Source organism: Asterias rubens, chromosome 12 (assembly GCF_902459465.1).
Source record: "Asterias rubens chromosome 12, eAstRub1.3, whole genome shotgun sequence".
Taxonomy (NCBI): Eukaryota; Metazoa; Echinodermata; class Asteroidea; order Forcipulatida; family Asteriidae; genus Asterias; species Asterias rubens.
Window position 1 is genome coordinate 8,067,436 of NC_047073.1, and position 17,651 is coordinate 8,085,086.

The window sequence follows — 17,651 nt, forward strand, 5'->3', positions numbered from 1 at the left end:
TTGCTTTCAGATGCTTGTTGTTACTTCACAGAGGAAGCCGTTTTTCACAACAGCTCTCCGTTGCTCGTTACCAAGTACTTATTTATGCCAACAATTATTTTGAGTAATTACCAATAGTGTCCAGTGCCCTTTATATACATACACCAGTGGATCATAAGGGTCTCAGCATGGACTTGATTTGTCGGACATCAACATTTCCAAAAATTAGGTGTGCCATCCGTTTAAAAAATATTGGATCTGCATATGATGACCCATTCTAAAATTGTGGTATTTCTATCCGAAAGCCCACTTAGTGTATAGAGGTTAGTGTAGTGTAAAGAGGTTAATGTTAGTAAGCATCCTGCCAAATTATTTCATCTGGAGTGACCCTGCTGATTAGAAATCAATAATAATAATAATAATAGTAAAAAATTATATAGCGCCATGTCCATTGAAAACAATGCTCCATGGCGCTAATACAGAGAAATATTTAAAAAATAGATAATCAGCAAAAACAACAAGATATAAAAAAAAGTTTAAAATCAGCAACAACAAAAAATCAAGCGAACAATGACACGCAATTAAAGAAATAAACTATATACAATGGAAAGTTATAAAATATACAATAGGAGTATGCACAATTTTTAAAATGCAAAGAGATTGTACAAACAGACCAGCTGTGGCCCTAATAAAATTGTAAAGAGAGACATACACCAAAACTCTGGGAAACAATTTAAATTAAAGAATGGAAAATAAGTGCTAAAAGAGACCTTAAGTGATAATAAAAACCACAACAACTACAAGAACAATATACAAACCAATAAACAAACAATAGAATAACAAATTTGGATCTTAAAAGATCGCCTAAAAGGGACATTTGGAGATCCAAATTTCAGTGGTGTCTATGAATGCTCCGGCCAGAGATTTATGCATGAATTGTTTCTCAGATTCAAATGTTTTGATTAATTTCTAGTCAAGATAGCGTCTGAGACAATTTGCAGTATGCTCACTACAATAACCATTTTTATTACAAAATAAGCTTTCGTATATAAATTACTCCTTTTTTTTGGGAGGGGGGGGGGGGGTAAGGGCCATACCAAAGTATTACCCTTGTTTGAAAATATGAACAATGCCCTTTTCCCATCCAACTTTTTTTTTTTTTTTTTGCTTCAATTTAAAGCTTCTTTTAAATCACAGATTTTATTTCATTTTTGTTTCTTCTTAAGAAGATTGATTTGTGGCCATGGAGAAAAGGTGAGGATTTGTTAAGACTTCGGTATCCACAAATAATGTCATTCAACTCTATTCAAAGTCAAGTTAATTGAGTTTATACAAATGTAATATAGTCTAAATCTTTATATTATATTGTACATAATAATTAAATTATGATAATAATTAAAAACAAATTAATTCAACAATTAGCTCACTTAAATACTTTCTTAATTATTTCCAATTGTACTTCAGGTATTTATTGTATAGTTAAACCTACGCAAATTTATATTCTGCCTGTATATATACATGGTATACTACCTAGGAACTAGTCTACTCTGATCTGGGCCCAGTTTCATAGAGCTGGCGTAAGCAGAAAATATTACTTACTAATTTTCTTCTAAGCATAAATGAACATGATACCAGTCACAAATTTTACACGTAACATGGTAGTTTGTCCGGTAAGGCGGTAACCTTATTCTGGTAAGCAACATTTTATTTTGCTTAGCTACTTTTTGTGCTTAAACAGCTCTATGAAATTTGGCCCTGCAGTGTACCAGTTGAATGGCCTACCAGATTACCACATTGGTCATTTTTCTGATTTGGCTACAGTACACAATGGACCCTTCCCACGAAATATGCTTATTACATTTACGCATGCGTACAGACCTTATTGGTTGGCAAACGCCATATTATAGTTGTGCACTAAGCAGACGCGCAATCGCGTCTGCGTCACGCACCCATTAGCCGTGTACAAAACAGCGCGATGTTCCCTCATTTTGCCAACCAAAACGTTAGTGCGCACGCGCTATGTGCAATTTACATATTTCATGGGAAGGGTCTATTGCTCTTAAGTGATGTTTGAAGCTTTGCATGGTATGAAGGACAAGAATAAACTATAAATAATAGTAAACATGCGGGTACAACCATGTAATAGTTCTGAAAACGTTTCCAACAGTATACTCTCTCGTCTTCACGGCTCAACTGTGGTCAACATCCCTTGATAAATTATCTTGGGATGACGACATCTGGAACGTAGACTCGTGCTGAACAGGTTTAGATTTTCCGTTTTTGTAACACCACAACAACAAGGTGTTCGTTTTGCTAGTTCTTGAAAATCAAACTTATACACGACCTCGCGTTTTATTTTCAGTGTTCAAGAATCTATTTTGTTCGATTTAAACCTGAAGTCGGTGTAAATATTTTGGACAAATCTGTGTGACGTCTGTTCAGTTTTCGAAAGAGGAAATTTCCGTAAAAATCCAATCATTGGTTCAGGAGTTAGAATTCCTCAACTTCCAATTCAATGTCGTATACTGGGTCACACTTTGTGCAGCATTTGTTGACTTTTGAAGACCTTTACTGACGATGTATACATTTTATAAAGTTCAATGTGTGTTCAGGAGCTATGATTTTTTAAAATAAATATTGACACATGATTTGTACCAGAGGTCGGGGTGTTTAATACCCGACTTCCTAATCAATGCACGACCACCTAATCATAATCATACGGAGTACCATACCCGTACTTTATACATGTACCAGCAAAAACATATTTATTTCTGTGTCCATAGTTCCATTATATATAACCTACCAGTTAAACAAAAAAGTGGATTTATTGATTTATTGTCCGTACTTCCGGAGAAGGGATTTTGTTATGTTATTAGTTCATTTGTACTAGCAATTGAATGGTTCGTTAGACTGTCGATTTTGGGACACGGACGATTTTGAGCACCAGTGTGTTGTGAGAAACAACACATAATCGCCCTGTGTAATTCTACCTACATTATGGTAACTAGCGGGATGCCGCGATTCGCTTCGCGCGGCACCCCGCTAGATGATGAAAATCCTTTACACAAATATTTCAAAATGTAATATTTATGCATGGTGTCATCATTCTAACCCAAAATGAAGCTATTGCGCACGTCCGCCACTACTTGCAGTGGCTGCGCCCACCTCGTTTTGGGTTAGACGACGTACCTTATGCACACTTCTAGAAACTATAAGGCTCCCCGTGAGCCTTAATAGGGGTCTAATATTTTGGGCCTCCTTAACGCTGTACGTTTTTCAAATCAGCGTTGATAGCTGAAAGTTTTACGGCCGTTAGCCAGCAATAACTAAAGTTTCTGTTGTACTACACTACAAAAATTTCCACACACACTCAATATACATTCATAATGCTTGCATTTCCTTTTTGTTGTGTGAAATTAAAAAAAATCGTCAAAAAATGACATTTTCTGCTCGGTTCTCACTGTTGTTTTTCTGCCGCATCGCACCGGCCTACATGTATAGATCGACGAACTGCCGAGCCGCGGCCGAGTCGAACTGTGAAAGAGGTGTTACAAGGCAGTGCAGCAGTGAGTGGGTGCTGTCCGTTTACAATACCCGCCGTTCACGCATAAAGCTTGCACGCACTGTGGCGGCCATATTGGATTTGGCATTGTGAGGCATTATAGGACATTTTTTAGCTTGGCATACAGCACATTCGAGCTCAGCAACCCTCAATACCCCTAAAAAACTTGTATGCCATAAATTAACACAATTTGCCTTCAGGGTTGATTTTTTTTTTTAAGTTTACCCAGTCTATCTTAGGCCCTTTACTTATTCATCGCGAATTATGGAGCGTCACGTCCCACGATACATATAGCGTTTTTACAGCACTAAATAAAGCGAGTTTTCGGAACATGCTGTGTGCCAAAAATCTAATCTATCTACTGTTTTTTTACCACCGCTGTTTTGGTTTTTTTTCGGGTGGGCGGTAAGAGCGTAGGCCTCTTTTTAGTTTATTCTCATCTGAATTTGTCCTGTTAACTTTCTGGTCAATAAGCTACGCGTTACGGGAGCACTAAACGTGACTGTGAACGTCAATAAGTGTATTGTTTATTGTCACTTTGGGCTTATTGCATCTCGCGAAATTTTAACGACACAATTTCTGACCGTTCATGTTCACGCTGCTCTAGGAACAAACCTCCATACATCCCATATATCTGGAACCCTATATCGTACAAACTAAATAAAAACGGTAAGTTCGTCCTCACTCCTTAATTTTCTCAACTTATTTCACTTTCAGAAAGCATGTCAAGTTAGTTTTATGGTTTGTTACGTCCAGTTTGGGTCAATTTTTTAATTGACAAACTCCTAAAAATGTACCCCATTCGGCCGCATAAAGCCTCTTTTGTTAACACTATCTCCAGTTAAACCAACCCGACGGGCCGATTGCTAAAGTAGGTTACAAAAAGGATTTGGCAAAATGTACATTCTGAGACCTGACCGACACACTGCTCTAACCAATTTTGTGAATGGACTTATTCAAAATGGAAACTTAATGTCGTTTTGCTACACAACTTTCACCCAATGCAAAGTTCTTTTTGTACAGCTTCAAAACAGCCTTTGACGTACGTGTATTAAGTTTCACAAACTTCCGTGATGGGGTAAACTCTGAAACTGCAACACTATACCTCCATGAACAAACCGTATTCTAGAAAGGTATTCATGTACTCATTTGAGTTTACTGGCAAAAAGAATCAGAATGTATACACTCTCTTCTTGTAAATAATTTGTTCTATAAAAATAGTGTCCATAGTTTAAAAACAGCAAGATACGTTTTGCATCAATAGTGCAATTTCTGTATGGAGATTTATTGTAAGTCCGAGGTCGCCACCCACTTTCAACCTAAAGTAGTCCCACGGCGACCTCCTTCACCAAGCCACAGGTGGCCTGTCTCAAAACCAGACAACACACCACTCACAATACACTGACCAGAATGTAAGGAGAGGTTGGGCTCGATTTCACATGCTTACTTTATTTGTGTAAGCCCCCCCCCCCCAACCTCAAAATGTTATTAATAGACACCTTTCAGGCTCCTTCCAACCTATAGCCCTACCCAATTTTTCCAAATTATAAAGCTTCCGTTTGATCCCATCCGCCTTGTCCATAATTCTCATGCCGTTTGGAAGTGACTGTTTTTTTTATAAATATTCTCCATTTAAATTTAATCTTTTCAACAAATGAGTCACCTGTCAGAAGGATTTCTAGGAAGTCTTGTAACAACATCGACCAGTGGTTGACATTATGGTCGCCTGCGAAACATCAATCTGTGAGTTACTTCATTCATTCAATGCAAATTCGTGAGATTTCATTCGGTTTTGTCCTGGCACCCAGCCTCTTCGACCCTGCGCGGCAGTGAATGAACCAATCCGGAGAACCATGCTCAGTACAACACGAAAGTAACCCGACCAAAAAGGGCGGATCGAATGGCAGGTGGGCGGGCAAGGGGCAATGAGTGAACCAATCCGGAGAACCATCTGCGAAACACTGTCCAATGAGTCACCTGTCAGAAAGATTTCTAGGAAGTCTGGTAACAACATCGACCAGTGGTTGACACACGGTCGCCGCCCAAACTTCCTCCAATCAGATGACTCGTAAGTGGGAGTTTGGGTCAGGGTTTTGTAGACTTGCAACCCGACGTCTGAAAAGACACAAACGTGTTGAATTCCACACACACAACCGTGTTGATTTCCACAAGGATGCCATGCCACTGGACCTTCTAATTTCAATCCAAGATGGCGCGGGTTACGCTTTTAATAGTATAGATACGAAGTAGGACCATACCAGTACTTTACATTTTCCAGAAAAGATTTTTTGTTAGATTGATCGTTTGAAGATGTAGGTCTCCTTGAGTTGTAGGCTACTCGCTGGCCTTGAACGATGAAATTCTAATTATACTAATTATTTGCAGCTGGGAACGATGGATTATTAAAGGCAATAATAATAATGCTGTCCACGAATAAACGAAGCGTCGAGGTAGGGGTTATATTTTTTGTTGAAAAAAACCCCAAGGGTATGTAATTAATTGTGTATCTCCCTAAGGGTGGGGGGGGGGGGGGGGCGGCAATATATATATACATAAATATTTTTGGGCGTCGACTTTTTGTTTTGCGCCGCCTTCCGGGTTTTGTTTTGTGTGTATAATTGTCTTGGTAGTATATTGTTTCATGAGTTTGCTTGGCCCGATGCCAACAGCATGTTGTCAGTTGTCAGGATATTTTACTGCTTGTTGTTTTATACAAAGATCCGATTGCATGCGTACTTACCATGAACAAACACGGTCGGCCATTTTATGGAGTAAAAACATTGACTCCTCAAGTTCGCGTGCCGTGTTAGTTCATGACGTATAAGGAAAACCGTGCAATTTCGAGGCATATTTGTGTCGATCATTATATTTTATTTTTGAAACAGACCATATGCATTTCATAACAAACGGTTTTCAAACGCATTTCATAGACCAACTCGCCCGATCCAAGGCAACGTGTCCCTTTAACTGCTTATTGACCCAATTCACCTGATGTCATCATCAGAATAAATTTAGATGCGCCATTTTGGTGGTCAATGTCAATGTTCAGTGAAGTGCGCATTTTTAGGTGACGCGGCGTTTACACGTAAGACTAGATTGGCCGCGCGTACATACGCGGGTTCTGGCATGGGGGCCCCATTGCCTATCTCCCGTGTACATTTTCTGTGCGTTGCCATCAGCACGTGACTTTTTGCCGTCAGCACGCGACATTTAGCGCGTCAAAGGCCTATCTTCCGTGTTCATTTCCGCGCATCGCCTTTCGACTGGAATTTTTTACTGCGTCCATGGCGAACAAAAACTTTTTCTACACAGGCAATGGCGCGTGTGTACGCGCGGCCGATCTAGTTATTTTAATTCTATATCTATGGTAAGACTACCAACATGGCACATGACCTTATGCATATGACGCCATTTCAGTAGGGCGCCCTCACCTAGAGGTCAAAAGGAGGTTGTTTATTGGCCAATACTGTGCGCCGCGCGTACAAATCTTTGCGTCTCGATTGTTTCGTCACCGTTTTTTCCTCTAAGATGGCGGCTGGATGACGTCAATGCATAAGGTCCATACCTAGATCGGCCGCGCGTACATACGTGCCATAAGCCGTACTCAAAAATTTCGCGTTCTTCATGGACGCGCTAAAAAGTCACTTGCTGGTGGTAACACACAGAAAATGAACGTGGCGTTTGTGCACGAAGCATCACTCGTGCGCCCTCTAGTTCTTATATATAACTCTATGGCCTTAAACCACTAAAGACCATATAAAATTTATATAGAATATAAAAACTAGATCGGCCGCGCGTACATACGCGGGTTCTGGCATGAGGGCCGCCATTGCCTATCTCCAGTGTACATTTTCTGTGCGTTGCCGTCAGCGCTTGGCGGCGCCCAGCACCTGCGCGCCATTGCTGGGTAGTCTTTGTGCCTATTTTGTGCACAAAGACACGAGAAAATCGTTTTCCTTTTCACTTTTTATGGGAATTGAATGTCTTCCTCGACAATCTATGAAATGTCCTTGATGTGGCTGCTTGATATAACAACGTACTATATTCTTGATAAATTTTTAAAATTAAGCAGAAAGTATAATACTGAAATTCTGACAAAATACCTTGCCGCTGTAATGCATTTTAGCGACTATTATGTCGTTTCCGCGTCTTTGATCCTAAACTCGCCTAAGACAATCACCTTTTTCAAGATGATTCGGCTTATATTTTGGTGCAAATATTTGTGGTCAGTGATCTACATTGGTATATCATGATGTCCTGTTAAGGAAATTTTGTTATTCGTTGAGGAAAACATTTAATTTCCATAAAGAGTAAAAAGAAACATGATTTTCTCATGTCTTTGTGCACAAAACTAGATCACATAGATATAGAGATCATAATATAGAAAAGAATAACTAGATCGGCCGCGCACGGGATCGCGGTGACGGGGAGGTATTGAGGCGCGGGTTAGATAAAGGACGAGAGAGGGAAGGGGCCCACGGTGGGAACGGCGAAATAAATGACGGGGAAAATGAACGGGGCTGGGGATATAAAAAGTAAAGGAAAACGTGAAAAGGGACTTGAAATTGATACAGTACATGAAAATAATAAACTGAACGAAAAAAAAGGGTAAAAACGGGGTATAAACGGGACTGGGAATGAACCACTAACGGGACCCGCGCAAAACTAAAAAAAAACATAGATGGGACCGACAAACGGGGAAAAAATGGCAAGTGTACGATTTCACAAAGTACTAAAAGGTTCGTCGTGACTCCGAGTGCCACCTATTCCACCCCACCCTTTCACCACCCTACTTCGGAATTCTTTCTATACGCAATGATTTCTAGCGGGTGCCGCGCAACGGGACATAAAGGAAAGAACCACCAGCGCAAAGCGCGACATCCCGCTAGTTGCGTTTATTACGTTGGATGGATGATGCTTTTTTTCCTCTCGAAATTTACTGTGCATTTGTTGTTTGTTTATTAATTGTTCTTCATTAGTTTTATTTCATATTTCGTTGACCATCGTCAATGTTTGATTGTTCATATCTTTGGTTTCCTATTGTACCATGGAGGAAGAAATGTGGGTTCCGTCCTCTATGATTGTATATATCCTATACACTACAGTATACCATGCATTATCTGTACTAAATAAGGGCCTTCTTCATATTTCCCTAAACCACCCTACCTGTTAAATATTGCATTGCCATAAAATACAGTCATGGTCCACTGAAGGATCGTAAAGAGTAGCATATTCACGCGCAAACGAACAATTACTTTCCTTAATTAATTTATTCGCTGGCAGGCCCTAAATGCTTCCTTGGTTTATAAAAGAAATAGCAATACTTAAACCATGGAGGAAGCTTTAACTAACTGCACATTTATACAGGAACATCGTTGGGGGAACTTGTGGCTCTAAGTTGCTGCACTAGATGTCAATATGGATCAAGAGCAACTAAGAAAACGATTCAAGTAAGTAAATCAGACATGTGTCCAGTTTCGTATTGGTAATTACTCAAAATAATTATTAGCATAAAACCTTTCTTGGTGACGAGTAATGGGGACAGGTTGGTGGTGTAAAACAATGTGGGAAACAGCTCCCTCTGAAGTGCCATAGTTTTCGAGAAAGAAGTAATTTTCCACAAATTTGATTTCGAGACCTCAGGTTTAGAACTTGAGGTCTCGAAATCAACCATCTAAACGCACACAACTTCGTGTGACAAGGGTGTTTTCTTCTTTCATTATTATCTCGCAACTTTGATGACCGATTGAGCTAAAATTTTCACAGGTTTGTTATTTTATGCATATGTTGAGATACACCTCTTGTGAAGGCTAGTCTTTGACAATTACCAATAGTGTCCACTGCCTTTAAAGGCACTGGACACTATTGGCAATATTATTACTCAAAATATTTTTAGCATAAAAACTTACTTGGTGACGAGCAACAGAGAGCTGTCGATAATACAACATATTATCAAGCATCTGAAAGCACACACATTTTGTGTGCAATAAGGGTGTTTTTTATTTCATTGCAACTAGCTTCGACGACCAATAATTGAGTTTTCATTTTTACAGAGTTTTTCCTTTCATATTTTCTCGCAACTTCGATGACCAACTGAGCTCGAATTTTCACAGGTTTATTATTTTATGCATGTTGGACACACTAACTGAGAATACTTGTCTTAGACAATTATCAAAGGTGTCCAGTGCCTTTAAGGAAAGTCAGTGAAATACAGCCTGCTGTAGTTGTAAGAGAAATCAGAAAAGATATACCAAGTTAAGGCCTTTATTATCCCTTAAATTCTCTTGGCATATCGATTACAGCGGCCGTACCAGCTTAATTATTTACCAGCTCCATTTCTTTCCAAATAGGGCTGGATTTCTGGCTGCTTCAAAGAACTTTGACGAAAATGACTTAAATGTTGATTTGTCTGGCAAATCTTTTATGTTGAACGGAGCAAACACAGGCATTGGGAAAAGGGTAACTATGGAACTTGCTAAACGAGGTAAGCCCTGGGAAGATTGACAACTTAACTTAACTTAACTTAACTTAACTTAACTTAAATGCATTTATAAAGCGCTTTGACACTGTTTCAAAGCGTTGTACAGCCAAGAAAAACATTAAAATGCAGGATAAAAAACATGAGCTAAAATAGCAATATGGTTTTAAAAATACACAACAGTTAAAAAGTAACAAAAATTTAGTAAAAAATTGCATTACAAACAACGTCCATGGCAAGGGAGGATCTTGCTTTAACAGGTTATACAATTTGTAAATTTTAGATTATACCTTTTCATTATCCTTAATTTAAAAAATGTATCTCTTTGATTTAACTTTCATCACAGGTGGAACAGTCCATATGATTTGCCAGCATGCTGATGAGAAAACGAGGAAAGAGATTGTTGAGAAAACTGGGAACATGGTGAGTGATCAAGGTCGATGAGGCAAACTCAATAATTATTGTGCCGCTTGAATAAGCATGATATCCATAAAGTTTGGTTATAAAATCCACAATAACAACAATATTGTATTTTAAGCGCCAAGAGACATACCAGCACAGACATAAGGCCACATAAAAAAAAGAATTGTTGATCGTCCCCGCCCGACCGTTCAAAACCCCCCGACACCATTTTTTTCCCCCATGTCTGGATATCTCTTTATACTTTTACTGCTCAGATTTTTCAGCTGATATTTTTTCAAAATGTACAGGTTTGAAAAGATGTTTAAAGAAGGTTTTTATTCATGTTGGCAAAGCAAGAACAATTCTTCAAATATTTACTTGGGCTACACTGTGCTTAGTTGTTTGAAAAAAATTACAGAAAATGTCATCTAGGAGTTAAATTTGTTTGACAAAACTATTGAAAACATCAAAAAAACACAAACCCTCTGTTTTATAGTGATTGTGATGATTTCTTTATTCTTGATTTCATATTTATTTTGGCATGTCAACAAAACTTAACAACTTTTTCCCTTCTTCTTTTTTTGTGGAAAAAGAGAACGGTAGAGCGGTCAATAAAATGTATAATGAAATTAGCATTTATGAGAATTTTACGCAAAAATTAAGGTCACGTGGTTTACCCGGACCAGTTTTTTTTTATAGTTCGGCTAAACCACGTGATCTTCCAGCTGTAAGCCTATGTCAATTTCAATTGTTTCTTTAAATTTAGTTATAAATATTTTACAAAAGACATCAGGTTTTCAGATTATGGCTACAAGTTATAAATAAATGTGAAAATAATCGTAAAAGATTTTAACCCCAAAATCGGTAGCGCGTCCAATGCAGCATAATAAATGTGCACAGCTTGGGGCTGGCGAGGAGGGAAACATTGTGTAGCCGTGCTATTCAGTGAGCGAGCGCATAAACATAGCCTAGAAAATAGCTATAGGCCTAGCTGGGAGACATGACAAAGGTGGGAGGGGCAGGATGCCAGACCGCTGAGTACCTTTTTGTCATAGTCTGTACATCACTGCCTATCATCAACAGGGCCCAATTTCATGGAGCTGCTTTAGCACAAAAAGTTGGTAAGCATAACACAAGTATGTTTACCTGTAAGGTTACCAGCCAAACTACCGATGTACCATGTCACATGTACAATTTGTGAGTGGTATCCTGCTCCTTTCTGGTTTAAGCAGAAAATTGTTAAGCAATGTTTTTTATGCTTAAAGCTATATGAAATTGGGCCCTGTTTTTGTTTTCCTTTAAGAATTCGAATACTTTTTCAAAATGTCCACAGATTTACATTAAACTTACATGGTTTAAAGATAATGATAGTGGAAAGCTTCCCTTCGAATATTACTCACTGAGGCTGTGTAGTTTTTGAGAAATGAGTAAAACAAGACACAAAATCATTTTGGTCTCATGGGACCAAAACTGTTTTAGCATGTAGAATCCCCTTTCGGTAAACAGTATTGTCCAAGGCCCACACTTCGTGTAGCACAACTTCTATATCAAATAACAAACCTGTGAAAATTTGGGCTTAATCGGTCATCGGAGTCGGGAGAAAATAACGGGAAAACCCACCCTTGTATCCGCGCGTTTCGCCGTGTCATGACATGTGTTTAAAATAAATTATCGTCAACGAGAATTGATATTGTTTTACTGTTTTCTCAAAAAGTAAAGCATATCATGGAATAATATTTCAAGAGAAGTATTTCACCACTACCTTCTGTAAACCCTGTAAGTTATTTGTAAATATGTGAACTTTTTTTTTCTGTACCGAAAGGGTCCAATGGCTTTAACCAGTTATGATATTGTACCAAAACCATAGCAGAACTGGTTTATACGTTTTTACATGCTAAAACTGGGACGAAAATTATTACTTTTACTCATTTCTAAAAAACTACAGCACCTCAGTAAGTAAAATTTCAAGGGAAGCTTTCTACTATCATAATCTTCAAACTGTGTAAGGAAAAAGTACATACACCTTTTAAGGAAATGCAGTATTTAATTCAATGCCCTGTTTACAACCTTCCCCTCATTTTCAATGTCTACATTTGCCAAATTCCAATATCAACATAAATGAAGAAAGTGTGCCAGTTTTATTTCCTTTTATAGTTTACACATTCTTATTTCCTGTTCCAGAACATACATCTACACGTATTGGAGCTATCCAAGCCCAGAGATGTCTACGACTTCGCAACAAAGTTCGCCGAGGGCTGGAAGGAGCTTCATGTGTTGGTATGAAATAATCTTTATCACATTGCGCCTCTCTTTAACATGATGGTTCCCTAATCGGTCCACAGGCACGGAAGTATCAGAATATTTTAGTGTGTAAAGGCACCGAAAACTATTGCTAATTAATCTAAATAGTTGTTAGCGTAAACAATATGGTTACGAGCAACCGAGAGCTGTTGATAGAATAAAACATTGTGAGAAACAGCTCCATCTGAAGTATGTTTGAGAAAGAGGAATTTCTCACTTAATTATTAATCAAATACTTCATGCCTCACGCCTTTTTTTGGGTGGGGGGGGGGGCATCTGAAAACACATTGGGTTGTGCTGTCATGATCAAAGCCCTGTATGCATACATATGACTTTGCACCCTCATATTGGATTGATCAATGGTATTGAATGGTACACCATTGATGTTATCAGTAAGGTATTGATGATGTAATCAATGGTATTAAATGGTTTACCATTGATGTTATCAATGCTACTGAATGGTAAACCATTAACTAAATAAATGGTGTCCAGAAGTATACCATTGATAAGATCAATGGTATTGAATGATAAGATCAATGATATTAAAAGGTTTATGTCTCATTAGAGCGTCACCTATCGGCAGGAGTAGGAAAGGCGTGTACAATAACATGGGCACAACCATCATTACAACATTGTTTAATAGTTAAACTGTGATGAGAGGGACTCAATAGTCTGCACAATGTGTACACTTAGTACATGATTCTACATTTATTCAAGACTACTCTTCCAAAATTTGCGCAGTTTGACGATAAATCCATGTAGGTACTTATATCGGTATACATGTAGTTCATGATCCACATTTTTTGCGATCCCCGCGCTTTCAATGGCCTCGGAAGAGCCCCACAACAACTCTTTTGTTTTAACCCTGTGTGGCCGAATGATTAATTGTGGGTAACTTGTTTACTTGATTTATGAACATGTGTGCATTAATTAATCAAGTTCCTTGATCAATTTCAATAGTTATTCAAATTTTGTGCTGGTATGTATAATTTATAATTACCTGCACAATATTGTCATGCACACGCAAGTGGGTCTCAAGGAAAGCCAACGTGCAATCACTATTGCGTAATTTGATGCATACGTACACTGTTGCGCAACAGCCAAGAGTAAGTTCGAATGGGCACATCAATTTTAGTCGACCCGTGATTGACTACCGACCATCAACGTACATGCGCAGTGACGCACTCACTCGAACGACTCACTTTGAAGTCCCTAGTCAACCTTCCACCTCTGTCACTCGTTCCCTCTGCCCTTTATACATGTTAGAATGGAACATGTTGTTGGGACCACAGACATAAAGACCAGTGAACAAAAACCATGGGCTCGAGGCCGGTTCCAAACGGTCGGCTACAGTAAAGGGGTTGTCCAATCAATGGTAGACCAGCATGGGTTTCGGTAAAAATGGTCAACATTTTAGTTAACCTTGGTGCACACAGCCCCTTTAAGAAGTGATTCAACGTGTTTGTGAAATTATCGTTTTATTAAGGTGAACAATGCTGCAGACGTAGTAAAAACCAGAGACATCACCGAGTATGGTTTGGAAACAAACTTTGCAATAAATACCATGGGGCCGTATCTCCTTACGAAGACTCTGCTACCAACCATCAACAGGACGCCTGGATCACGAGTGGTGAGTACGGCCTAGGCTACTTGTGATGTAGCCGGCCTATCTCAACGTAACAAATGATATCACGCCTGAAATTTGTTTTGCCTTTGATGTAAACACCTCGTGGTACGTTCGACAAAAAGTGGCCTTTGACCATAAATGTTTAGGTTTTCTTGACACAATTATTATCCCCCATTTCAGACAGGCGCTACATAGTCGCGCCCAAACCAAATTCTGAATTACGTGAATGGAAAGTCGACATCTGAAACGGTATATAGGAGCGACTGGGCACGCTAGAAGTTGAAAGGTCAACTGTGTAGCAGTCGTTCGGAACGACCAAACCCGCTCCCAAAGCTTTTCGATCAGAGTCGCGCCTGTCTGAAAAGGGTGCAATTCCCTTTTATAAAGGAAAGACAAATTAAGTAAACAAACAAAAAAGCTTCATGAAAAACGATTCTGATTAGATCCGTAAAAAATCAAGGTGTTCACACTTCTGACAGGTCATGGTTTCTACAGGCGGTGTCTACAAAGAAAAACTTAATCTCTCCGACCTTAACAACGAACACATGGAACCATTCGATGGGCACGATTGCTATACACGTAGCAAGGTAAGTTTCATTGTATTTCTTGATACCCGCGGGACAACAATTTATTTTTTTGTAAAACACTAACAAATTAAATACTAGGTACCCTAGAGCATGGAGGAAGGAAGAGAAGGAGCTCCAACGATCCGCAAAACCGCAGAGGAACAAAAGAATACCCTGACAATGCCCCCGTCTGACCAGTGGATAAAGATAGGAGACCTCCAGCTAGACGGCCGATTAACGAGCTCGATTAGATCTCTTTGTACATAACGTGGGGTACCGCCGCTCTGCACCGTTGCCTTCCTGTAAAGTTGAATCATTGGAGACAAGAAATGTGAATATACACGTTTTCATTTACCGTTTGTGGTGGCTTCACTGAAACATCATGGCATATATTTTTTTCATTTTTTGTTACTTTCCGGTCACTAGCGGCGAATCAAAATTTGGGTATAGGCACACGAGGGTGGTTGGTATTCAGTTGTGTTAATCGTTAAGGTGTACAGTAGCGTCCAAAAATGTTATCGCGTCTAAAAAAATAGTTTTCCTCTATTATATCCATACGACATACGACGCCATAGTTTGACCAAGAACCAAGTGCGCACGCGCAAATTCACAAACGCCAGGTCGCCCATTGTTTGTGTAAGGTATGTGAGTGATTACGAGGTGTCGTTAAACGATGCGGTACCACGGGTTCGACTTTTGAAGTCCATTCGTTCGAGCTCCTTCTCTTCCTTCCTCCATGCCTAGAGTCAATGATATTTTGAACGGTTACAGTTGTAACAAAGTACAGAATACTTATTCAATTTAGAATTAAATTGCTAAGAAGTTTCATTGAAAACTTACTGATATTTCTTGCAAAATACAATGAACTATTCAAATGGATTTGGTTAAAGTTACTTATATATATACAAGAACATGTGTCGGTTATTTTCATTTTCAAAGTAAGAAAGCTGTTACAAGATACATAAGGCAATCATATGTAGTATCTATAGACCTTTATTTTGCAACGTCAAAGCCCAAGTTTTTGCCAACCCAGATTGGAAAACGATGGAAAGCCATAAGTGCAAATCAAGAAAAGATTATTTTTGTTAACAATGTAACAAAACTTGTTGATTTTGTTAAAAACAAAACAACTAAGTATGATGAGAGATGTTTTTATTTAATTGAACGTTTGCAGAAAATGTTTAATTTTGTTAAAGAATCTCTTTTTACGATTTAGTGTTTAACTAACATTTGGGCTACTACCAAGGCGGTTTGTTTATCAACAAAAGAAAGGTCAATAGACCCCCTTGCATTGGCCGCCATCTTTGATGAAACGTGCACACGTGCAGCAATCATTGGCTGAGAGTCGTGCGCAGTGCGTACAAGTGCAGTGTACTTTTCCCCAAAAGGCAGTCAATGACGTCATGTATAATACTTTCTTACATGCAGCGTCAACAACTGATCATGAATGAAACGTGGGCCAAGGAGTATCCGAACGTGCACTTCTCGACAATGCGTCCTGGGATAGTGGATACGCCCTTATTGTACAAATACCTACCGGTTGAAAGGATTCAGATAATGCGTGCAAATGACATACTGCGCACACCGGAACAGGGTGCGGATACCATCGTGTGGCTGTGTGCCGCAGAGAAGGTCGCCCAACAACCAAATGCGCAGTTTTATTTGGGTGCGTATCTAATTATATTAAAACCCTCTCATGTATTTATGAATAATTTTTCTAGATTTAATTCCCAAGGAGTGCTGTTTAAGAGTATAACAAAACAAATCTGAGAAACGTTTCGTGCATGGAACAAGTCTCAAATTGTGGTTTTCAATGACGGACTGTTGTTTATACGTGGATTTACTGCGTCTAAAAACCTCTACATACCCACCGTTTTGAAATGACATTTCCACAGGCTAGTTTAATTGTATATGTCTGCATTATTACTGGTTAAAACAACGGAACGGTTCACAAATTCAAAGGTTCACCTTTAGAAGTCAGCATCAAACTAATTAAAACCTTAAAATAATGTCTCTTTCTCAACACAGATCTTTTTACTGTATATTTACACATGTATAGACTAAAACAATCAAACGGTAAAACAAAAGGTTAAACTTCGCCTTTCAGGCACCATCAAAATATACCCGTAGGTCTACCTCCATACGAGCTTTAAAGACACCCTGATTTGCTTGTTTCCCCCCCCCCCCCTTCATCATATCAACACAGATCGTTCGGTCGTACCTGAACATTTACCTGGACTGGACACGGACTCGTCATTTGAAGAGAAACGGCAACTCATGCGCTATCTGGAAAAACTGGCTGATGACGTCAGAAAGGATGCATAGGTCAAAGGTCATTGCAGAAAATGCCACAATACAGAAACATCTCTTCTCTGAGTTTTCAAAATGATTTTTTAAAATATAATTTGGACAATTACTTGGGGTGTAATTTTGATACTTAGTGATCTCTTTCTCAATTGGCTACAATCATTGATAGCTTCAGTGATACAACCCCCCCGGGGCGGCGAGTACGATTCGCACATGTTTTCTGTTGGATGTCGTGCATGCGCAAAATAAATCTGTCAAGTATAATATAACTATGACATCCGTCTGAGACAGCTCTAGATGAAAAACCGAACCGAATCTTAGGTGATTGTAATGCCTCCTGCTGGCATTTAGAGAGAGAGAGATAGACGGGGGGGGGGGGGGGGGTCAGCTTGTATCATCAACTTTGGTAGTTTTAATTACGTTAACACT

The 17,651-nt window shown here is 39.0% G+C and overlaps 1 protein-coding gene across 2 annotated transcripts; it reads left to right on the forward strand.

Moving 5' to 3' along the window:
• The first annotated feature begins 8,814 nt into the window (after positions 1-8,814).
• LOC117297918 (dehydrogenase/reductase SDR family member 12-like) lies at positions 8,815-17,586 on the forward strand. 2 transcript variants are annotated; one of them, XM_033781101.1, is made up of 8 exons: positions 8,815-8,991; positions 9,892-10,025; positions 10,366-10,442; positions 12,603-12,698; positions 14,209-14,352; positions 14,829-14,936; positions 16,344-16,581; positions 17,122-17,586. In XM_033781101.1, exons 1-8 carry the CDS (start codon positions 8,960-8,962, stop codon positions 17,238-17,240), a joined length of 948 nt encoding a protein of 315 aa, XP_033636992.1. In that variant the 5' UTR covers positions 8,815-8,959; the 3' UTR covers positions 17,241-17,586. The 2 variants fall into 2 exon arrangements, with proteins under 2 accessions (XP_033636992.1, XP_033636994.1); XM_033781103.1 differs by lacking the exon at positions 9,892-10,025.
• The last annotated feature ends 65 nt before the right edge of the window (positions 17,587-17,651 follow it).